General features: G+C 44.9%; 1 protein-coding gene across 7 annotated transcripts in view; it reads right to left on the reverse strand.

Moving 5' to 3' along the window:
* Positions 1 to 23,741, reverse strand: part of CTDP1 (CTD phosphatase subunit 1) — a 63,796-nt gene extending 40,055 nt beyond the window's left edge. For 2 of the 7 annotated variants that reach the window (XM_023543716.2, XM_064294361.1), the window contains exons 1-5: positions 22,827 to 23,158; positions 4,524 to 4,607; positions 3,672 to 3,765; positions 3,006 to 3,134; positions 3 to 153 (exon numbers count right to left, since the gene is read on the reverse strand). In XM_023543716.2, the coding sequence (XP_023399484.2) occupies positions 3 to 153; positions 3,006 to 3,134; positions 3,672 to 3,765; positions 4,524 to 4,607; positions 22,827 to 23,158 (790 nt within the window). Of the gene's footprint in view, positions 1 to 2; positions 154 to 3,005; positions 3,135 to 3,671; positions 3,766 to 4,523; positions 4,608 to 12,714; positions 12,910 to 12,939; positions 16,554 to 22,826; positions 23,159 to 23,632 lie in introns of those variants that run through there. The other 5 variants (XM_064294366.1, XM_064294362.1, XM_064294364.1 and 2 more) reach the window with 4 other exon arrangements.
* Between the last annotated feature and the right edge of the window lie 651 nt (positions 23,742 to 24,392).

Here is a 24,392-nt window from a genome sequence, read left to right on the forward strand (position 1 = left end):
ACCTGCGATAGTGTGTGCATATAACCGGCTGCCGAAGGTGAAGACGTGTAGCTCGTACAGCTTGGCAACCTTCTCCAGGAACTCCTTGCAGTGCGGACGCAGGCGTGTGTGCAGCATCGGTTCGCCCCGGCCCAGCTGGAAATGGAATATGCCCTGAAAGGACAGAGGACCAGTTGCAGACAAGACCTGTTACAAAGATCACAATTTCTACTTGTGCACCTTAGGACACTAATCCTGCAGAATGTTTTACGCTTTCCATGTCAAGTTACTGCTGTCAAGACAATTCTGAAGTACTACCACACGTGTGCTCCCAGGTGAACAGTACCCTCTCTATTGTAGGCCCAGCTGCCTAGCCAACACAGTCTCATGAGAAGGTTGGAAGAACATAGATAGGTCCTTAAACTTTCCTATTTTACTCCATGCTATTATTGTAATAATAGATAAAACGAGCATCCCTAAAATATGTCATTTATGCCTTTGTTTCTTCAAACAATATTCGTCAAATAACAGAGCCACAGCAGGTTGCTTAGAACACATCTCTACATAACATACAGACAGAATTTTACTGAGTTATTGATAAAAGTCAACTGGACACTCCTGGATGACTTAAGATGGCAAATATCAAAAATGTAAATTAAAACCAAATTAAAATAACATCTTGTTAAAAGTCTAACTTAGCTTTATTTACTTTCAAGCGTCATTCAGAAGCTGAAACTGCATTTGAAATTGTCTTTAGTAGACAAATGAAATTAGTAATACCAACCAATTTCTGCTTAGACACGATTAATACACAAGTAAGTTTATTTTCTTTAGGAAGTTAAACTCTGACCCTTTCTATTCTGTTTATCATTAATTTTCTCAGTAAAAATGTCTACCATTAGCGACAACAACAACAACTAAAAAACAGTATGCTTGTTGTTAGGGCTGAGTTAAATTTTTGTTACTCTGAATTAATCAAACCCCTCAAGATGAGGCTATTCTCTTAAAAGATTTAGAAGTATGAAATTTTATAAACTGCCTTCACCCTACCCATTTCTGCTGAGTCAATTCCAACTCATACTGACCCTATAGGACAGAGTAGAACCGCCCCATAGGGTTTCCAAGGAGCAGCTGGTGGCTTCTAACTGCCAACCTTTTCGTTAACAGCCAAGTTCTTGACCACTGCACCACCAGAGCTCCACTTTCATCCTAACCAAAAAAACCCAAACCTGTTGCTGTTGAGTCAATTCTGACTCACACCGACCCTATAGGACAGAGTAGAGCTGCCCCATAGTGTTTCCAAGAAGCGGCTGATGGATTCCAACTGCTGACCTTTTGGTTAGCAGCTGAGTTCTTAACTATTATGCCACCAGGGCTCCACTACTCAACAGTAAAACAAAAAAAAAAAGTCCAATAGTTGTAGTAAAACCTTCCTTAAAAAAATACAAGTTCAGATTCCCAAAGTTAGGAATTAAATCCATCTTTCTCCATGCTGCAAGCAGGTTTCCAGGGGTGACGACTTTAAGGAGCTTCAGGAGGTGTGGAGTATAGGCGGAGGATCCTGAGTAAACATGGGAAAAGCCTTTTAATTAAGCCCTAATGAGCCCATTAGCAAGACACGAGGCAGTCTGCAGGTTGTCTGCAGGTTGTCCGCTCTGGGTGCAAAGCAGAGGGAAAACAGGAAGGGGTGGCCTGTGAAAGCTACCCACACGAGCTCAACTGCTGGTGCCTAACCCACTCGGCGCCATCACAAAGACACACTTTCCCTCCAGATCACACAAGCTGGCAAATGGGCAGCTTATAAATAGCTCGAATGGTCTCTTAAAACTAATTAAAAATGCCAACCTTCAAAGGCACAATAAAACCAGAAATAGCCAAGGCAATACATGCAGGTATATATGCGTACATAGTATCTTCATAAAATTCGTACACTTTGTAAAGCATTTAGTAAGTACGGTAGTAGGTAGAAATGAACCAATTCTTAAAAATTTAGCTAGCAGCTTATACTACACAAAAGAATATAATGTATTCCCATGTAAGATCCTAGGATACACAAAAACAACCAATGTTACTATAAAATATAAATTGTGTTTGGTAGGTGAGATGCTACACAAAAATGACTAATATTACTATAAAATATAAATTGTGTTTGGTACGTGAGATGCTCACTGCTGGTCACCAGGAACATTAAATTACCTCCATGATACATACAACAGAGTTTAAGGAGACTACGTTTTACTGCATAAGGAATTGGTGCAGACCACTGTACACGTTTGTATTACTGATATACACCTACTCCTCTCTATTTTCTTATCTGACATTTTGCATTTAACACCAATAGCGAAAAATCTACTATCCAACTATCTTGTCCATTAACGACATATGTCTGGCAGTAACGAATGCTGAGCTGCAAGGTGACAGTAACGCTGGCTGTGATGGTTAGGGTTATGTGTCAGCTTGGCTGGGCCACGATTCTCAGTGATTTGGCAGTTACGTAATGATGTAATCTGGCAGTTATGTAGTGATATAGGCATCCTCCGTCTTGTGGCCTGATCTGGTCACCGTCCACATTCATATACCGCTAATTTTCCCACAACCACCTGGTCTTTTGAACCAACAATGTAGATAAGAGTGGGTGTATTTACTAAGACAAAACTTAAATGACCAAACTTTTTTCAGATGCCATTTATACCAAAACTTTAATTACACATAGTTTTCACAAATCTATTTTTGTCAAACCTCTCATACAGTAATACTATTCTTCTAAGGCTGCCAATGAAGAAAGATTTTCAGTTCACCAGTGGCAATAAGGGACACTTAGTTCTTCAGTCCAGTCTGGTTCCAGGCCTACCTTAAGAACACAGACCCTATAAAAGGGTACATACACGGGCAAAGATGAAATGACAAGGCACAGTTAAATAGATAAAATCGATGACCCCAATCTGTTTCTCAAATCCAGGCTGACTTATGGAAAATGATAAAATAAGACGACATGCTTTAAGCTTCCTGAGGAACTGCAGACGTACCTTGTTTGACATCTGTTGGCAGTGCTGCTCCGTTGTGTGGATCAAGGTCTGGTCCAAGTCAACCATGAGCACCAGCTTCCTGTTCCGGTGTAGTCGCTGCTGATCTTCCCGTCCTAATTGTTCAGCTTGCTAAAATGAAAAAGAGAAAAACAACAAAGTAAATGTATTTGGGCCAAAAGGAGACTCAGTTTTATTAAGAAAAAAAGGATACCATGGAGTTCTAACCAATCTCCACCACCTGCCACCTCCCAGATGGACCCCAATGCATATGGACCCTCTACACAATGTCTGCATGCCTGACCACTCGGCTCACAGGCCACTCCTTTGTTGGCCTGTGTTGTATGTGTGTCAGAGTAGAACTGTGCTCCACAGGGCATTCAATGGTTGGTTTTTTGGAAATAGATGGCCAGGCCTTTCTTCCAAGGCGCCTCTGGGTACATCTGAACCTCCAACCTTTCAGTTAGCAGCCAAGCACTTAACCATTTGCACCGTCCAGGGACTCTCCTTCTGTCTTGTGAGTAGTTATTTCAGAAATAACGGAGATGGCAAATCTGGTGCATTCTCCAACCCTCCCTCTACCAAAGAAGGGAGTTCTGAGCGTGCCCCTGACTTTCCTTAGGAAAAGGTTTTCTCAAATGTTACTTTGCATAAAGCAGCAGGACTCACCTCAGAGCTCACCATCAGCTCGGGCACGCTGTGCACCATGGACACAGTGGCCGTGGAGAGTGGTGCCCGCTGCCGCCCATTCTTGCTCTGTAGCCTTTGTACAAAGAGAGGAGTGTTATACACGTGCTTTCTAAACCAAGGGTGCACACAGTAGCACACTTATGTGTACGCTGGAGGGTTTCAGCCCATAATTTAATTGACATGTACCGCTAGCTTAGTGTGGACTCTTACTCTGTTGCTGACTACCACTAAAATGTCTCCATTGTCAGAAACTGCCTGAAAACAGACAGGAACCCTGGAGAACAGAAAGCCGATGATCACAATCAAAGTTCTCTATGAAAATAAACTGTTAAGAGTCACTCTGAAACACAAGGGAGCTCTTACACATGAAAACACAGGATAAAAAGTCCAGTTAAGAATAGCCCACATGGTGTTTAATTTACCAACTAGAACCACTGTGACCCAGTGTCAGTGGCTAATCTCATCCACAGATACGTGCTCAAGGACTGCAGAGGCTACAAAACTGGGCCTTCTTCACAGAGGCTGCCACGGCGGGAAGTACCATGCAGTTTACACACTCCCCTGCTCTTCCGCACATTTGGGATGCCCCTTGAGACTACCAGTAGAAATAATCTAGTGTTTTTAGAATGCAAAGAAATAAAAAGGACGACCTCCTGGGGAAACTGATCTGATGTGAGTACATCTAGTAAAGAGAAGGGGACATCCGTCATTTGTAATTAAAGCCCTTCCGCTACCAGGTCTATGCCTTGAAAAATTTACTCTCTTCTTACCCAGAGGTCAATGGATCGCAAACGCTGATGGACACTGTTATTCTCTCCTGGTGGTACTTACTGGGTTAAGTCCTGGCCACACTCGGCACACAGCCCTTTCATGACAACAGGGTGGCTGCATCCCTCCAGTCTCAGCAGGATGGCTCTGCAAACAGATGGAACCACCATTATCAGTATGCACGGTGGGGACAGGGAAACTCGAATGTGAGCGCTGCTCTACCCTGAGCTCTGGTGTGAACCAGAGTGTGAGCACCACTCTACCACGAGCTCTGGTGTGAACCAGAGTCTGAATGCTATTCTACCCCAAGCTCTGGTGTAAATCTGGGTGTACGCACCCTCTACCCCCAAGCTCTGGTGTGAATCCAAATGCGAGCACCCTCTACCCTAAGGTCTGGTATGACCGGGAGTGTGAGCACCACTCTACCCCAAGCTCTGGTGTGAACTGGAGTCTGAATGCTGTTCCACCCCAAGCTCTGGCGTAAACCCAGGCATGAGTACCCTCTACCCCGAGCTCTGGTGTGAACCTGGGCTTGAGCCACTACTCTACTCCAAGCTCTGGTATGAACCAGAGTGTGACCACTACTCCTACTCTGAGCTCTGGTGTAAATCAGAGTCTGAGCGTTGCTCTACTGCAAGCTCTGGTATACACCTGAGTGTGAATGCCCTCTACCCCAAGCTCTGGTGTAAACCTGAGTGCAAGCACTACTCTACCCCAAGCACAGGTGTAAAATGAAGTCTGAGCATCACTCTACTCCAAGCTCTGATGGGAACTAGAGTATGAGCGCTGCTCTACCCTGAGCTCTGGTATGGACTCAAGTATAAGCACTGTTCTCCCTCAAGCTCTAAAGTGAACCCAGCTGCAAGCACAACTCTACCTCAAGATCTGATGTGAACCAAAGTGTGAGCACCACTCTACCCTGAGTTATGGTGTAAACCCAGGTGTGAGCACCCTCTACCCTGAGCTTGGATGTAAATCAGAGTGAGAGCACCACTCCACCTCGAGCTCTGGTCTAACTATAGGCAGGTCTCATTGTCCCCCGGGATCTCATTTCATATCTACAAAATGAAGGCACTAAGCCACACTGTCACTAGTCTCACTCATGGTGTCTCCCACTTAAGAGAGAAGGACAGACTTGGGATGATGTATTCATTGTCTGAAATACCTAAGATGACCTCTTTGTATTTCTGATAAAGAATTTATAAAAACTGAAAACTTGTTAATTAAATACTATAAGGAACAGCTTAGCATAATACCAAAGATTAATAAAGTTATTATCTCCTCATATTATTTCCAGTCTATAGGGAGGCTATGGCTTGAGGAAATTTTTATGACAGAACTATTAAAATATTTCTAGGTTTCATACACAGAAACTGAAATTAAAAACATAATACCATTTATAATAGCTAAACAAAGAAAATGAAATACTTAGGCATAAAACTAACAGAACATGCATAGCATCTGCGTGCTGAAAATCATAAAACAATGACGAAAGAAATCAAACAGGACCTTAATAGCTGGAGAGACATACTATGCTCATGGACTGGAAAACTCAGCATAGTAAAGATGTCAATTCTCCCCCACTGATCTACAGGTTTGATGCAATTCCTATCAAAATCCCAGCAAGTTTTTTTTTTGTAGTCATAGAAAGGTGTATTCTAAAATTTCTATGGAAAAGCACAGGCCCTAGAATAGTTAAGACAATCCTGAAAAACAATATAATGACAGAAATCAGTCTATCCAACTTCAAGACCTATTATTTAGCTACAGTAATCAAGACAAAACCAAAAATCCAAACCTGCTGCCATCGATTCCAACTCATAGCAACCATATAGGACAGAGTAAAACTGTCCCATAGGGTTTCCGAGGAGCACCTGGTGAATTCAAACAGCCAATCTTTTGGTTAGCAGCTGTAGCTCTTAACCACTGTGCCACCAGGGTTTCCTAATCAGGATAATGAGGCATTATGGGCAGACAGACACATAAGATCAATGGAACAGAACAGAGAACTTGGAAATAGACCCACACAAAATATGCCCAACTAATTTTTGACAAAGGTACAAAAATAATGAAAGAAAGGCTCCCATAAACAGTGCTGGGGCAACTGGACATCCATAAGCTCCCCCCCCAAAAAAAAACCCAAACCTTTGACCTAAGTCTCACACCTCATAAAAAATTAACTCAAAGTGGATCACAGACTTAAAACTGTAAACCTTCTAGAAAAAAAAAAAATCTTCAGAATCCAGCTCTTGGCTAATATTCTTAGACTTTACCAAAAGCACAATGATTCATAAAAGAAAAAAAAATGATAAACTGAACTTCATCAAAATTAAAGACTTGTTTTGCAAAAAGCCTTGTGAAGAGAATGAGAAGAAAAAGCTACAGACTGGGAGACAGTATTTGCAAAGCACATATCAACAAAGGGCTACTATCTGGAATATATGAAGAGTGCTCAAAATTCAGCAGCAAAAAACCAAACAAGCAAATTACAAAATGGGCAAATGACATGAAGAAACATTTCCCTGAAGAGGATAAACAGATGGCAAAGATGCACATGAAAGATGTTCAATACCATTAGCCACCAGGGAAATGCAAGTTCAAACTATGGAGATATCACTACACACTTACCAGGGTGGCTAAAACAAAAATTAGTGACAACACCAAACGCTGGCAAAGATGTGCGGAAACCGGATCACTCTTGCAAGGCTGGTGTTAAAATGGTACCACCACCCTGGAAAAGTTTGGCAGTTTCTTAAAAACACTAAAAGTGCAAAAGCAAAACAAAAAATGGGCCACAAAATATAGAGACACTCTGCGTTCCAAAGAATCAGCTTACCAGTATCTCATAAATAAAAATGGATGGTTATACACTACCTCCTTCCTTACCCCTTTGTATCCCAAAGTTGGGACACAACTTCTGAGACTGTAATTTTCATGGGCTGACAGGAACCAAATGGCTACATCTAACAAAAGCAGCACCCACCTCTTTACACTCAGGGGTAGTACCCAAGCACTCACCTCTTTTCTTCCCTTCAATTCTGTGCGTTACTGCTCCCCATTAGTCACTGGATGTGCCCCTCTACCCTCGTTGGACTGTGAGCTCCCTGGGGATGGGGGCTGCACTTACCTACCTTGTATCCCTCGCAACCCAGGTGCGTGCGTTACCCAAAACAAAAAATATTTGTTCAGTGAATTTGGCCTGGGCACCTTCTGCACACATCACTCTCGCTGCGCATTTTTCAGAGACAGAGCCCCTTTCTCGGTACTTTCTACTCCTGGAAGTTCCCCCTGAATCTTGATCCCTCTCCCTAAAGTATCTTCTTCTCCTTCTTTAATGCCATTTTAACCTCTACCCAGAAATTTGCTCAAATTTCTCCAATCTTAAAAAAAAGGAAATACGAAAGCCCTGTACCTGGACCACACCACAGCCCCTCTCGTCCTCAAAACTATCTTCCTCTTTTTATCAAACTTAGTCAAAGAAATCCATATACTGTTTGAGATTTTGTTTTTACTCCCATCAGCAATGGCTCAATACCTTCTCTCTTCAGCTTTCATAAACATTTAACTTCCTACCTACTAATCGCCACTGGTTATCGAACACTCTCCAAGGACATGCCTGCTCCCTGTAATCCCATCACGACTGACCAGCTTGTTTGTTTGTCCCTCCAAGCCCTTCTTTATTTCTTGGGCCTTACACCAACGGTCTTTGTGCCTCCCACACCCAGCACTGCCTACACAGGGCCCTGTCCGCAGAGCTGAGGTTCAGGTCTGGCTTCCCAATTCCAGCCTACACCCTCATCAGCCAGCAAGTCCTCTTTCTGCCAGCGGCCCCCCAGCCTCTCTACCACAGACCACCAAAACCCAGTCCTCCATGTGAACTCCCAAATCCTGGCTCCTGATTTCTCTTAACCTAAACACCATTCTTCTAATGATCAGGTCTTAAAACGTTGGAATGCTTTACTTTTCCCTCTCACTCCATCACTTACCAAGTCTCAGCAATTCAACTTACACAAGAGCACCTCCATCCCCTTTTCTAACCCTCCACCACCACCTCTAGAAACAACCACCACCAATGAGTCTCCCTTGTCTCAATCTCTCATTTGAAGCAATTCTACATATCACTTCCAGATTAACTCTCTTTAATGAAACACCTCTTGAAGCTCCCAGTTTAATTAAGAGCACCATCCTCAAGGCTGAGTTCAAAGCCTTCAACATGGTCCCACCCTCCTTTTCCAGATGAACCTCTTACAAGCAATTTAGAATTCAGGCTCAAATACCTGCTACATTTTCCACTTCCTTTGCTTATGTTGGTTGTTTGGCTTAAATGCCCTTTCCTGCATGAGTTAGAGCATGAGAGGTCTGGTAAGGTGGAATGCCTTGTTTGAGATCACGCTGGCATAATCAGCACTGGAACCTGAGGCTCTTTCCCAAATATCAGACATATTTTGATAATTTACCAATGAGTCTTCTGAGGGATTTGCTAGTAAATGTCTGTGAGGTCCTCTGTAACCAAATCGAGGTGTTTTGCCTAAAAATCTATTTTGTTTGCCTCTTGGAATGTTGGGTAAGTATTACAAGAAATGGAGTAAACTGGTTCATTCAACCATCTGGAAGTCTGAAAAATGCTTCAGCTGCTTAATTTTAATTATAAGGTTCTGTTGATTAAACATCACACAGGAATGTGTACATAAACAGTGATGGGAAAGGGCCTTCATGAGCGTGGCTGCATTTCCTAATGAGAGGCTTGGCCTCTTGACTCTGCTTTTAATCTCCGGGCATGGTTAACAGAAGTGAAACTTTGAACATTCTTTGCATTTACTCTTAAAAACAGTCTTTTGAAGAGCAAATGTTCTTAATTTTGATGTAGTCTAATTAATCAAATCTTATGTAGTTTTTGTATCCTTATTAAGAAATCTTTGCCTAATCCAAGGTTACTAGGATTTTCTCCTGTTTTCTTCTAGAAGTTTTAGTTTTAGCTCGTACATGTAGGTCTATGGCGTATTTTTAAGTTAATTTTTAATATGGTATAAGCAAAGGGTCTTTTTTTTTTTTTTTGCATATGGATTGTATTAGTTTCCTGTTGCTGCTGTAACAAATTACCATAAACTTAGTGGTTTACAACAACACAAATTTATTATCCTACAGTTTTATAGGTCATAAGTCCAACAGGGGTCTCATTGGTCTAACAAACATCGAGGTGTTGGCAGAGCTGGTTCCTTTCTGGAGGTTCTAGGAGAGAATCTGTTTCCTTGTCTTTTCCAGATTCCAGAGGCCTCCTGCATTCTTTGGCTGTGGCCTCTTTCTCCATTTTAAAAGCCAGCAGCAGTGGGCTGTCCTCAGGCTCTCTTTTCCATCATCACATCTCCCAGTGACCACAGCGGGGAAAGGTTTCTGCTTCTAAGGACCCATTTGGTCACACTGAATCCACCTGAATAATCCAAATAACCCCATCTCAAGGTACTTAACCTAATCATACCTGGAAAGTCCCCTCTACCATGCAAGGTAACAGTTATAGGGCCCATGGACACTTTGGGAGGGCAATTAACTGGCTACCACATGGGCTACAACTGTTCTAGCACCATTTGCTGGAAGCTTCTCTCTTCTCCCTGAACTTCCTTGGCACCTCTGTGGAAAATCTATGGTCAGATATTTGTGGGTCTATTTCTGGACTCTCTCCTGTTCTATGTGTTTATTGATCTACATGTCTACTTTTATACCAAAACCACAGTCCTGATCACTGTACCTTTATAGTCTTGAAATCAAATAGTGAAAAATTTCTAACTTTGTTCTTCCTTTTCAAGATTGTTTTGACTAGTCTAGGTTCCTCGCATTTCCATATAAATTTTAGAACCAGCTTGTTAATTTCTACAAAAAAGCCTCTTGTGATTTTTATTTGGATTGTGCTCAGTCAGCATTTACCAAGCACCCAGGCAACTGGGATGTAGATGAGAAATTTGCTCCATGGTGTAATCACGTCCACCTGCAAAAATGAAAATGCCGTGCAATCTGTGCCCAATCTACTAGCTGTGGGCTACTGGTTACCAGCTTAGTATAAAGTCAGACATGCAGGTGTTTCTTCTAATTCTCAATTCCCCCTGCCCTTAGGAGACTGCTGAGATACTGCCTACCTGCCCCCTGCCCCTCTGGGAATGAGCAGAAGTGCCACATGGGGGTCTCCTCAAGGGCAGCATATGTCACAAGGCCAAATGCCACACCTGACAGCTCCCAGCCAGTGCGGAGTTCCCTGAAGGTGCAGGTCAAACAGCAAGCCCCAGGAAAAAGCCCCGAAGCCCTGAGCCGCAGAGCCCACGGCAGAGGGTAGCCGCTCACTCTGCAGCTCCGGAAATGCACTCCACACAGGTTTTGGTAAAATTGTTTTCCTAAAACCTGTGGAAGTATATTCCTCATAGAGGTTTAACTCCTCAGCACTTAATTCTATAATAATCAAGGTAACTGCAACAGTATTCGAAGTGGAAGGATGCTGAGGCAGGGAGAATAAAGGACCAAGATGTGAGACATTCTGAAGAAAACAGCCACATGCTGAACAGCTGGTATGCAACCGCCTGCTCTCAAACAGCCCCAACGCAGAAGGAAAGACTCACCAGCAATTTTAACAGGAGCCTTTAAACTAAGTGCCAGCAAAGGCATAAACAACATGCAATGGGAACCCGGGGGTGGGAGCAGTTGATGAAGCCCAGATGGTGACTCCTACTCTAGGTGGAAAGAGGCTTCAGGACAGCTTCAAGGGGGTGGCACCCGGGTCTTGACAGGTGATGGGCAAGCACAAGAGGGATGGAGGTGAAGGGGCAAAACTGGTGGCCAAGTGGCCAGTACACAAGGGTCTCAGAGAACGCTCTGCTGTCCTCCAGGAGAGTGGTGGCTCTGAGGCCAGACAGGAAGAGTCCTGAGTACCAGGACCAGGACAGACACTGGCCAGGGAGATGGGTGGAGAGCAGCCTGGCCATGGTGGGAAGGATGGATCACAGGGATGCTGAAACGTTCCTGAAATAAACCCAACAAGATCTGATGACGGACAGACACAGAGGATGGGGAGGGTGAAAGAGATTAAAAAGAGTACTAACACTACAGCCTGGAAAACCGAGTAAGGGGCAAAAGTTGAGGGAGAAGGGGGGAAGCACAGGAGTGCAGGGGGTGGATAAGCACTTGGTCATAAAGGGATCTGGGGGTCCTCACATGCCCCTGATAAGAGGGAAGGAAGGTCAGGGTGGGAAATGCAGATGCAGACACTCAAGCAGGCCAGGCCATGGTTGGACACCAAGAACAGTCAGAGATGATCCTCGGGGAACTCTGCATTTAAAGATGGGCAGAGAAAAGAGCATTAAAAAAAAAAAAATCAAGGCTAAAAGAGGCAGGAGAACCAGGACCACCACAAAAAGTAGGCCTGCAGGGACCATCCTAACCAAGGGCTCCACGCTGACATCATCAGAACCGGACACAATGAAATCATGTGTACTCAGAAAAACGCATCACCACTCCGGTGACAGGCCCACTGAAAACGCAGACAGCGATCTAAAGTGAGTGACGGTCTACAAAGAAACAGCCCATATGCTTCAAAAACATCGATGTTAAGAAAAACAAAGAGCTGTTCTAGATTAAAGGAGAGAAAGATATGACAACTAAATGCAAACTATGACCCAGGATTTTCTTTTGCTACAAAGGAAACGCTGGTTGCATAGCGGTTAAGTGCTACGGCTGCTAACCAAAAAAGGTCAGCAGTTTGAATCCACCAGGCACTCCTTGGAAACTCTATGGGCAGTTCTACCGTCATATAGGGTCGCTATGAGTCAGAATCGACTCAATGGCACTGGGTTTGGTCTGGGTTACAAAGGACATTGTCGGGGCTATTGGGGAAATCTGCATGAGCCCTGTAGAGGAGAAAATGGCATGGTATCAATGCACTTCCCGGTTTTGATCATTGTACAGTGATCATGCAAGAGAAAATCTTTGTTATTAGGAAATTGAGAACATTTAGGGGTAAACTAACATCACGTCTGCAACTTTTCAGGAAAAGAAAGTGTGTGTGAGCAGGCGGAGAGAAGAATAAAGCAAATAGAGTAAAATGTGAACATTTGAGAAATCTGAGTGGAGCTTATACAAGAATTCCTTATGCTATTCTTACAACTTTTCTCTACGTTTGAAATTATGTGCCCCAAAAAAAGCTAAAAAGAAAAAAGGATTTGTTTTGTCTGTGAAGTTTCAGGTTGGCACAAAAGGTTTGTACCTGACAACTAACCTAAAGGGTGGCGGTTCCAACTCCTCCAATCTCAAGGAAGGCCCGGCGATTTGCTTCTGTGAAGATTATGGTCAAGAAAACCCTACGGAACAGTCCACTCTGTAACACACGGGGTTGCCATGAGTTGGAATCAACTCAATAGCAACTGGTTTGGCTTTTTTTTTTTTAAGTAAGTAACCACTGGGATGGGAGTGGGTGGCAGAAGAGACTCTGAAATCCACCTACCCAATCCACAGCCACAGGGCTGGCGCTGACAGGGGCCCCAGTGGTCTGTCATTTACTGGGGCATCTGGCTCAGAAGCCACTCAGAGCCCATCACTGAGCATCTCAAAACCATGGACAAGTCAGGTTCCTGCAGTGGTCACTGAACCTACGGTGGTAAAAAGACAGTGTAAAGCATCTGGAGAAAAAACTAAAACAAGTATGGGCTACCCCAATTCTATTATGTATGTGTGTATATATACATACACGCATACGCATATCTTATATCTATCCCTCTCACACACATAACATGCCAACGATTTTAAATGCTTCCATCTTAAAAAGCAATAACCGTCCCCACTGTATGCTTAAGGTAAAAATCCAATACTGTGCTTACAGATCAGTTAACGGCACAACGCTAACTGAAAGGCACCATTTCTATCAATTTATAACTAAAACTCGTTGCTGCTGAGTCAACTCCCACTTATAACAACCTTATAGGACAGAGTACAACTGCCTCCATAGGGTTTCCAAAGAGCAACTGGCGCAATCGAGCTGCTGACCTTTTGGTTAGCAGCCTGAGCTCTTGATCACTGCGCCACCAGGGCTCCTACCAATTTATAGCCAACACAAAAAAATGGATTAAGATAAAATAGCATGAGACCAGTATCATTCACAAATTAAAGCACCACATGAAAACTACTGAAAACCTTTTATAAAAGCTACCTCAAAATATTAAATTTTAGCTTAAGTTCTTCTTGAAACTACAAGAAATTTTGTAAATATGAGGCTATATAATACATAAAATTCAGTACACCACCTGATAATCATGAGGAAGTATATTTATCTGAAAATATTACACAAAAACAAACACCCTGAAACTGATTTGCTCTATTTTCTCTATATTCTCTCTCCTCTAAATATATAAGGCGCTTTTTCTGAGACAAGGGACATACTGCATCATTTATTGTTGGTTTTAGCTTTATGATCTATATTTGTGTACTGACTTAAGATACATATAAGATGAAGAGTCTTCCATTCTTCTGTACCTAGATATTTGATGACTTCATACAATCCACTTTAAAATTAATGTTAAAGGAAACAGACATGGAGATAAATCTGATAACACACACAACAGATTCTTAAAACTCACGTATCATTTTCAGGCAGACAGGCTTCAAAGCCCATCTATAGTTCAAAGGCTTTTATTTAAATGACTAGATCAGAGACACATAAAAATCAAAAGAACTACAACCAAGGTAAATAACTTATGCCCAGAGAACTAAGGAAGTAAAAAGGTTCAATGGTTTTGTTAACTAAAAACTGGAAAAAAACAAAACAAAAACCCATCTAAAGTACACCTTAGCAGTTTAATGGGTTCATTTAAACAAAAGAATAATTTCTTAGGTTTTGGACTTGGCTGTCTTTTACATAGTCCAGATGTCAACAAAGAAGGACAAAAAAATTTATCTAAAACATCTACCACTTCATCAAGATTCTCCAGAATGGGATGAAAGCAGACTTCAGTAGATGATTATCCCAATGCACGGGGTGAACTGTGTTTAGAATCTTAAAAACCTCTCACAACCTAATTTTAGAATGTTAAAATGGGGTCCTAATCTTAGGCCGTATTCTAAATTTAGTTTCTCCGAGATTCATAATTCTAAAATCCACAAAGCAATACACACAGTAATACTGCTATTGTTGGAATCATTTTCACTTTTTAACAATTTTTTTTCTTGCTTTTTGGTAGCACTCTCACAAACCCTCGTGGTGCAGCACTGAAGTCCTACAGCTGCTAACCAAAAGGCTGGCAGTTCAAATCCAGCAGGCGCTCCTTGGAAACTCTGTGGGGCAGTTCTACTCTGTCCTATAGAATCACTATGAGTCGGAACTGACCCCATGGCAACAGGTTTGGTTTTTTTGGTTTTCTCACACTAAACTCTGGCTAATGCAGACATGCTTCCAGATAGGCTGTAAGGGCGGAGATGAGGCCAATCAGATATCAATTAAACACAGGAAAACAAACACCCACACAACCTCCAGCTGAAGCCATGGACACTGTTTTGTTAGTCTTCACCCCATCACCAGATACAGCTCTAAGTTTATGCCTCTTCCTTTCTCTCCTGGGGACTTCAATGTCTCCCAGTAAATGACAACAGACAGAAAAGGCAAAGGCGGTGGCAGGAAGGAAATCATTTGATAAACTCATAATCCACAGAGTTTCTGACAGGTGTTGCCTTGTTAGAATATTATCAAAACAATTTTAATCCACATAAAAACCAAACCAAACCCAATGTCACTGAGTTGATTCCAATTAATAGTGACCCTATAGGACAGAGCAGAACTGCCCCATAGAGTTTCCAAGGATCTGAGCTGCCGACCTTTTGGTTGGCAGCCAACCACTACACTACTAGCCTATCCAAAGTAAGTGTGTTGCATATGTTACAAAAATAAACATAGTATCCTTCTATAGGCTTCCCAACTCTGGGCATCTCTATGGTTGAAACAGAGCTGGAGGAAAGAGCAAGGAGAGGAAGACACAGGACAACACTTCTCTGTGAGGCCACGCACGAGCCATGGGCACCTCCAGCTCCTTATCTGTAAAGTGAGCACGGTTCCTCTTTCTCCCTGACAGGCTGAACCCACCCAAAACTCACTGCCATGGAGTTGATTCTGACTCGTAGTGACCCTGTAGGACAGAGCAGAACTGTCCTACAGTGTTTGCAAAGCTGTAAACCTTTACGGAAGCAGACTGCCACATCTTTCTCCCGAGGAGTGGCTGCTGGGTTTGAACTGCTGACCTTTTGGTTAGCAGTTGAGTGCGTTAACCACTGTGCAACCAGCGCTCCCTTGATAGGATGAAGCCCTTTAAAAATGTATGACCCTATTATAGACCAAAGTGATAATCTAATGACTATTTAACTACACCCAAGTGTAGTATATTTAGGTTCCTAGAATTGCCCCTTGCCTAATAATCGCTAATCTGCTCAGGATGAACCTTGCTGATGGTAACAATGACAATTACAGTGCAACTCTGCTGTCCGTGAGTTACATACACTCCCTCACACCTGCTGCTTCCACGTGGAGGCAGGTGCGAGCTCCACGGGGCCCGGGGCCCACTCTCTGCAGTGCTATGTTTCAATAACTAATTTCAGAGCTATACAAAGCCAGTTTACACACCAATATGGGATTCTCCTTTCCCTTGATAACAATCCTTACTGTAAAGGATCTTTTTAAGATTTAATGCTCTAAACTCCTTAAGGACAGAGTCACAGCTTCCCTGTCTCCTAACACCCTGCCTGGCAGGTCCTGTTTGAGTGAATGAGAGCATTCTGACCCTGGATTACCTAAACACTGTTGCCTTTCACTCTGGTACACACTAACATTTCAATAATAAAAATGTTACTTGTCAGGAAAGGAAACCCTGGTGGTGCAGTGGTTAAGTGCTACAGCTGCTAACCAAGAGGTCGGCAGTTCAAATCCAAAAAGGCGCTCCTTGGAAGCTCTATGGGGCAGTTCTACTCTGTCCTATAGGGTCGTTATGAGTCAAAATTGACTCGATGGCAGTGGGTTTGGCTTTTTTTTTGGTTTTGTCAAGCAATCTATTCTGAATAACCCAGACACCCAGTGCCGTCGATTCTGAATAGGGTCAAAAAAAAAAAAAAAAAAAGGCATTTTAGCTAAAGAGGAGGTGACAAAGTCTACACACTCAATCTCAAATCCATTACAAAATTACGCCTACCAATGCCTACTCCTTTAAAGCTCAAAATTAGTAAGCTTAGTTATCTTTCATCAAAGATAATTTCGCTTCATTTTTTAAAAATAAGTATTTTTATGTGCTCCACGAAAAAAAATCAAGATGAATGAACAATAATGGGTAGGGAAAAATCAAACCAGAAACAAAGATGGCATCCACCATAAGGCTAGTACAAAAAAGGCATGCCAAGAAAGTTTGGATGAGGATAGCAATAAATGTGGCACAGTATGAAAAATGTAATCAACGTCACTGAGTTGTAAATGTGGAAGTCGTTGTGCTGGTGGATGTTTTGGCACATATGTTTTCTTCACAATTAAAAAAGGGGGAGGGGGGAATGAAGAAAAGAATTTCAAATTCTCATGGACTCCAGACTTCCTGGAGCCATGAAGTTTGGATGAACCCCTGAAACTACTGCCCTGAGATAATCTTGAAATCTTAAACCAAAAATATCACCTGAAATCTTAAAAACCAACAACAGCTTAGTTTAGTTAAAAAAAAAAAAAGTCTGCCTTGAGTATGATGCTCTTTTAAGAACCATCTACATGGGATCAAACTGACAGCGGCAACTTGATAAGAACCTTGGGGCAGTGACACTAAATGGTACATGCAGCAACTCTTGTGTTGGTATATGTGTTGCTGTGTATATTCTCAACAACAAAATAAATAAAATTTCACAAAAAAGAGGGGGGCAGGGAAGCATGCCAGGGCTCATAAAGAAAGGAGGGCCTGCAGGAGAACCATCACTAACGCTCCCAGAACGTTCTGTATGATGGAGTCAACAATGTCCTCAACAAGAAACACTCCTAGAGAAAATTCTGAATTGAGTTCCATAAGACTTTCTTCAAATGTTCCTAAAGACGTTTGTGATAATGTCTCTTAAGAGCCAGTGACAAGACTAAGCAAAGGTTCCTAAAAAACTCCAGGAAGGGCCAAAATAAGGTGGTCCAAGTACCAAAGGCTCTGAGGGTCTGGCTTGCCCGCCATACAAAATTTGGGCTATTTAATCTTAGATGAATCGTGTAACTGAACACTGCTCAGGAGCCCTCCAAGAATACCATTTCTTACATCCATGTTTCTGATTAGTCAGCAGAGAGCTGGATACTACTCTCTCTCTGACGAGAGCCACAGGTTGCAAACCGAGGGCAGACTGGACACATGGCTGCTAGGAGGTCCCTGTAAAGGGGAAGAACCTTTTCTTATCAGGGCGTGTGCATGAGCAGGGTGTCTCCCCAACTGCCACCCCTTCCCATACTGAGATGAGCCAAGGGTAGGGACTCAATTTCCCTCATAAACAGTTCTTCATTCACTCCAATAACTGTCAGTACTTGTTGTTTGTGATTTTAAAAATATGGCAGGTGTTCTAAGGATATATACTCAATAAATCATGCTGGCAGTCATCTAAGTCTAGAAACGTTTAAAGCAAACGTTAACCAAATGTCCATTCTCCCATAAAAAGATTCCCAAAAGCATGTAACTTTGAGCAGTAAGACTTCCTGGAAATTGTCAAGATTAATCAATTGTAAACTAGCTTTACATGTGACTGTGTGCACTTAGTAAAACAGTCACACATCTGGGGCTTTCTAGCAACAATATTAATGGTTTCGGTACAGTTCTACTGGAGCTCCATGTCCTGGTTTCCCAGTCATTGCCAGGTGTGGCATTGCCAGTCCAACCCGTGGGGCTGCCACTGGGAATGGTCACACCAACCATGAGTAGACAAACTAGCAGTGAAAAAAAAAAGAAAGAAAAAAGTCTTAAAGTCAAAGTATTGTGTTTGAGGATCCCGACGTTGCTGGTTGCCATCAAGTCAGCTCCAGCTCACAGCAACTTTATGTATGGCAGAAGGAAACGGTGCACAGTCCTGTGCTATCTCCGCGATTGTTGGTATGTTTGAGGCTACTGATTCTGCTACTGCTTGATGTTCAAGTGTAATCCATACTGAAAGCGGTAGTTTTTGACCCTCATCAGTAAGAGCTTCAAGTCATCCTCATTTTCAGCAAGGAAGAGTATGTCATTTGCATACGGCAGGTTGTTAATGAGTCTTTCTCCAGTCCTGATGCTGTGTTTTTCTTCATATAGCCTGGCTTCTTGGAGTATTTGTTCAGCATACAGATTGAATAAATAAAAAACCAAACCCGCTGCTGTCGAGTCGATTCTGACTCATAGCGACCCCAAAAAACAGAGCAGAACTGCCCCATAGGGTTTCCAAGGAGCACCTGGTGGATTTGAACTGCTGCCTTCTCAGTTAGCAGCCTTAGCTCTTAACCACTACACCATCAGGGTTTCCAAAAATGGAATAAGTAAGGTAAAAGGATAAAACCCTGCCACACAGCTTTTCCAATTTTGAACCATGCAGCATCCCCTTGTTCGTTTGGACAAGTCTCTTGATCCACGCACAGGTTCTTCCACGTGAGCAAAACTAAAAATGTTCTGGAATTCCCATTCTTTGAAATGTTACCCAAATTGTGTTATGATCCACACAGTAGAATGGCTCTGCATAGCCAATAAAAACACAGGTAAACATCTTTCTGGTATTCTCTGCTTTTGGCCAAGATCCATCTGACACCAGCAATGATATCCCTCATTCTACAACCTCTTCTGACTCCAGCTTGAACTTCTGGCAGTTCCCTGTCGATGTATGACTGCAAGTATTTTTGAATTATCGTCAGTAAAATTCTGCTAGCATGTGAAATTAATAATATTGTTTGATAACTTCCACATTCCATTTGATCACCTTTCTTTGGAATGGGCATGCACGTGAATTTTTTCCAGCCGGCCAGGTCTTCCAAGTTTCTTGACATAGACGACTAATTGCTTCCAGCGTTGCACCTGTTTGTTGAGGCATGTCAATCTGTACTCTGAAAATTCTTGGAGGCTTGTTTCTGTGGATACACTAGAAATGATCTCAACATCCCATCTGTGCCATCGTGTACACACTCATGCACAGAGACACCCTAGAAATGCCCTGGATGTTATATCACTGCAGCACTCCTTGGAATGCCTACAAAAACACCTGTACACAAATGCACGTAAGTACCAGGACTTGGGCGAGGCGGGGGTGGGAGGGCATTTTAAAATTAATTCAAGGAAATACTGTGATGGGCTTTCTCTAAATCCATCTCTGTGGTCCACGGACAGGCAGCACAGGGATCGATGAACCCTGAAGTTGTACGACTGCCTTTGGTGCCGCTTATATCTAAGTAGACACGATACAACTTTCACCAGTTTCTCAAAGAGTTCTGAGACGGACCACTGCTGTAAGATGCCCCAAAATTTCAAACATCAAAAACAAAACAAAACAACAAAAAAATAACAGCAACCACACAAAAACTACCCACTGCTGGGAACTTAATATCAAATTAATTAAATGACTGATTGAACTAATGTACTGGGTTAATCTGATTAACTAGATTAATTCGATCAAAAGCACGGAACAAGGAGTCTGGCTCTATGATCAAGTCACTTACTCTTTCAGGGCCTCAGCTGCCCTTTCTGTACAAATAAAAAGAACCAAGATCTCTCACATTCAGTGTTTTCTACAAAGGCAAACTAGCATTGGACTTTTTATCCATTCATTTATGTAATGATAGTATGCTAAACTTGCTAATTAGGGTCCAAGCAGTAGTAAAGACTTGATTTCAAGCTAATAACTTAGAATATACTTTTTTGTGACAGTTATGTTACGGGTACAACCGCAGTGCCTACCAAGCCCATAACCTTCTACAAGCAGCTATGCAGAGCCCTGAAGCAGCCAAGTCTTCTACCCATGATCTCTTATTCCCACCCCTCAAAATGCAGGGGGGCCCCTCAGCCAAAGGTGAAAACCCAGAGCCTGGCCAGTGCCCCATTTCCAGATGATGGATCAAATTCTTTCTCTGGAGAAATGGAACCAGTAAATACAGGCTGAGAGGTAATATCAGGAGTAGAAGTGTATAGCCAAGAACGAGGCTCCAGAGGTGCGCTGTTTATCAGCATATGTGCGAAACCTGCCACATAACCCAGTGCTGTCGAGTCGATTAACAAATGGACAGTAAGTGGACTGTGAGCCACAGGTAGAGAGGAGCTGATGCCATGAGCAAGCTGAAGTGACTTAGAGAAAGCAAGAGTGAGCAGGGGAGGGAACCAGTGAGGAGCTGGCAGAAGCAGCTACTCAAGCAGACAAGCAGCCAGATAAGATACCTTGATGCTGGTCCCCTAGAGGGAAGTAGCTCTCACAGCCAACCCACCTCAGGCAGGCCCATGTCCTCAGGCACGATGCTCAACCTTCCCTCGTCAAAAAATCTGAGTTTCTGTTTGCGATGCAATGGATCACTTTTATATGGCCTTTCTAGCCGTGGTCTTGTAACTCTCACCAAAAGATGGGGTGGGGCTATGCAAATAAGGTGCTTGTGGTCCACCAAGGTAACTGGACAGCTTCCTAATAATACAAATAAGGTCCATGGCATCTGTGTGGGGGTGGGACCATGCAAATAAGGTGTATGGAACTCTAACGAGGGAACTGGTTAGTTCTGGCATCCCACTAGGCTTAAAATGAGCCATCCCAGAAGCGAAAAAGGGGGACCTCACTACCATCAAGAAAGAAGATTCAGGAGCAGAGTGCAACCTTTGGACCTGGGGTCCCTAGACCCAGGAGACAGAGAGCTGTAACACTCGCAAGATGGCAAGAATTAGTGGCAAGTGCAGCAGAGAACTGGCAGTAGCAGAACCAGGAGGCCGCCAGGAGACTGTGTAGTGGGCTTCCTGGCCCACAGAGCAAGAAAGCTGAGCACTTTCAGCCAGGAGACTTGCTGGCATAGGAGATGGCGCTAGGGTTGCTGACCTACAGGGCTAGAGGGCTGAGCGCCTTCAGGCTGAGGCTTACTGCCAGAGTAGGGTGCCTCTAGGCACTTACTAGTGTAGCTAAGGAGCTCTGTCACACTTTCCTGAGCAGGGCAGAAGCCAGGCCAGCTCGAGAGGCCTGAGGGGCCAAGGGTCAGGGAGAGGCCTGCCTGTGGGCACAGCCAAGCTGTCCTGAAGGAAGAACTGTATCCTCACTTGTTCCTGATCCTAGACTGTAATCTGTTACTTCCCTAACAAACCCCAGAGTCATTAAGTATTGTGTGTGAGTTCTATGTGGTCACCGTAGCAAATTACAAAACCTAGCAGAGAAGTACAAACTGCCTTGGGAGGGACAATGGTGTCAGAATTGATAATAAGGGTGGAGACAGGAGATACCTCTGACCTCCACTTCAAAGAAATCAGCTTTGGGCTGATGCTGATTCTCCCCCTGGTGATGTTAGAGGAGGTCAGACACCCCCACCACACCATTTTTATACTGTTCCTAAGAGCTGTGGCTGCTAACCAAAAGGTCGGCTGTTCAAATCCACCAGGTGCTCCTTGGGAACTCCATGGGGCAGTTCTACTCTGTCCTATAGGGTCGCTATGAGTCGGAATCCACTCTACGACAACAGGGTTGGTTTGGTTTTTTACAATCGAAACAGCCAAACAACCCCGTGTACATATCCATGTGTACACACATATCAATCCCAAACTACTTTTAGCACCATGAATTTGAATCTCAGGAAACAACACTGGTAAATTCTGACATAAAGTGTAGATTTAGCGAAAAATTTCAATGTCGGAGTTTATTAACAGCTGCAGAATCTGTCCTGTGGCAATTCACTACTCTGTCACATTAAACTAGCCTGTGGTGACTCCTGCTGTTGTCAACTATGCGGCCATAGTGGGAAATAGCGCGCGGGAGGCTGTCCACACCCTGGTGCGTCGCTGAGTCTGGTCCTCCCTTCTTTAGCTACGACGCAAAATTGCATCAAGTTTTTACAAAAGAGTTTCACAAAGTTTGCAAGAGCTTAAAAAAAAAAGCACACACCTCAACCGGTTATGTTTCAACAACAAGTCGAAAAGGTGCTTGATTCATCCTGCACTCGCTGTCACCTTGCATTTTCTCAGTTTACAAACATGGAAAAACTACTTATTACACACACACACGCACACAGAAAAGAGTAAAACTGTTTGTCTAAAGAGCAACTTCAGCTGGCTAAAAGGAGTTCGTTCCTAAAGGCTGTGAGGTCACACGTGCTGACTATCCCGCTCCCTCTGAGTCCTGCACCCGGCCCCGCCCTCCCCGGCCCCGCGCGTGGCGTCCACTCACCCGGGGGCCACCACCTGGCCGGGCTGCGCGCACAGCTCCCGCACCACACCGGCGCGCTCCGATCTGAGCCTGCGCTCGGCCCCCCGCGCCGCGCGCCCGCAGCCCCCGGCCACCGGTGCGGCGCGGGGTGGCCCGGCGGGCGGGGGGCCGGGAGCCGAGACGGGGGGCTCGGGCGCGCACACGGCCAGCACCGAGCCGATGCGCACGGCCGCGCCCGCCGTCACCTTCCACTCCAGCAGGCGCAGTGGCGCGGGGCCCGGGCAGTGCACGTCGGCCACCGTCGCCGTCAGGGCGCTGTCGGCGGGACCGCGCCCCCCGCCCGGCGCCTCCATGCCGGGCCCGCGTGCGGGGGTCGCTATGGCAACGCGCGCGCCGGGGGCGGCCCAGGCGGCGCGGCCGAGCCTGAGGGGACGGAGACTGGGTGCGGCCGGCGGCCAGCGGCGGTGAAGGTCCGCACCCGCGCTCACGGCCCCGCGCCCATCGCAGCGCGGCGGCAGCCTCAGACCCGCCCGGGCGGCGGCGGCGCGGCGACTCGTCTGCAATTCCCGCTCTGGGAACCGGCTTCCCACCGGCCGGTGCGCTCCACTCGACTTCCTGGAGAACGCGCTGACGTCATGGGGCGCGGGGCTGGCGGCTGGCCTCAAGCGCCGCCGATTGCGTGCGTGCGCAGCGGCGCCTCGGGTGTAAACAGACGCCCACGCGCAGGCCGGAAGGGACGGTGTGCGAACGACTGTACCGGAAACGCCGAGGAACAAACCTCGGGGGACTTGAAACGGCGGGAACAGTTATTATTGTGCCCCGTTTACCTTCTGAGGCTCGGAGTCGCTGAACTACGAGTTCCGGCATGCAACTCGCACCGCCGTTCAACAGCTTACTGTGCCCTGCGGCCAAGCGTCGTGGAACTACCAGTCCCGGCATGCAACGCGGGCCGCCGTCCTGCAACGTTTTGCTCCGAGACCGCTGTCGTGGTACTACAAGTCCCGGGATGCCGCGCGGAGCGCCGTTTAACTACGAGTCCCGGCATGCAATGCGGGCAGGCGTCCTAAAACGTTTTCTTCTGAGTCTGGGCGTTTGGGGACTACGAGTTCCGTCATGCCACGCGGCCGCCGTTTTACAACGTTACGGCCTGGTCGCGGAACTACGATTCCCGGCGTGTCACGCGGGTCATTGTCCTAGAACGTTACGCTTTGAGGTCCTGCCTCACGGAACTACTAGTACCGGCATGCCACACGGCTGTGGTGCCGGAGGGAGGTGAGGGGAGGAGTGACTGGCGTTCGCCGTCAGTTGACTCCTCCCCCTGTGGCTGCCCCAGACCGTGGTCACGGGTTGAGCTCTGCGGAGCTGCAGTGGTAGAGGCGCAGTAAAAAAAAAAAAAAAAAAAAGAGGCGCAGTAGGGACTTTCATTTATGGTGGGCTCTTCTATGCAGTTGTTTCTGGCGCATCAGGGTTTGAAGAGGGAGAGTTGGGGAATCCCGCGTTACCTCGGCCCAACACACCTCAGCACACTTCTTGACCCAAAGGAAGGAAAAGGCTTGAGCTGAGGAACGGGAGACGGGCCCCAGATGG

This window comes from Loxodonta africana, chromosome 11, assembly GCF_030014295.1.
Source record: "Loxodonta africana isolate mLoxAfr1 chromosome 11, mLoxAfr1.hap2, whole genome shotgun sequence".
Lineage (NCBI taxonomy): Eukaryota > Metazoa > Chordata > Mammalia > Proboscidea > Elephantidae > Loxodonta > Loxodonta africana.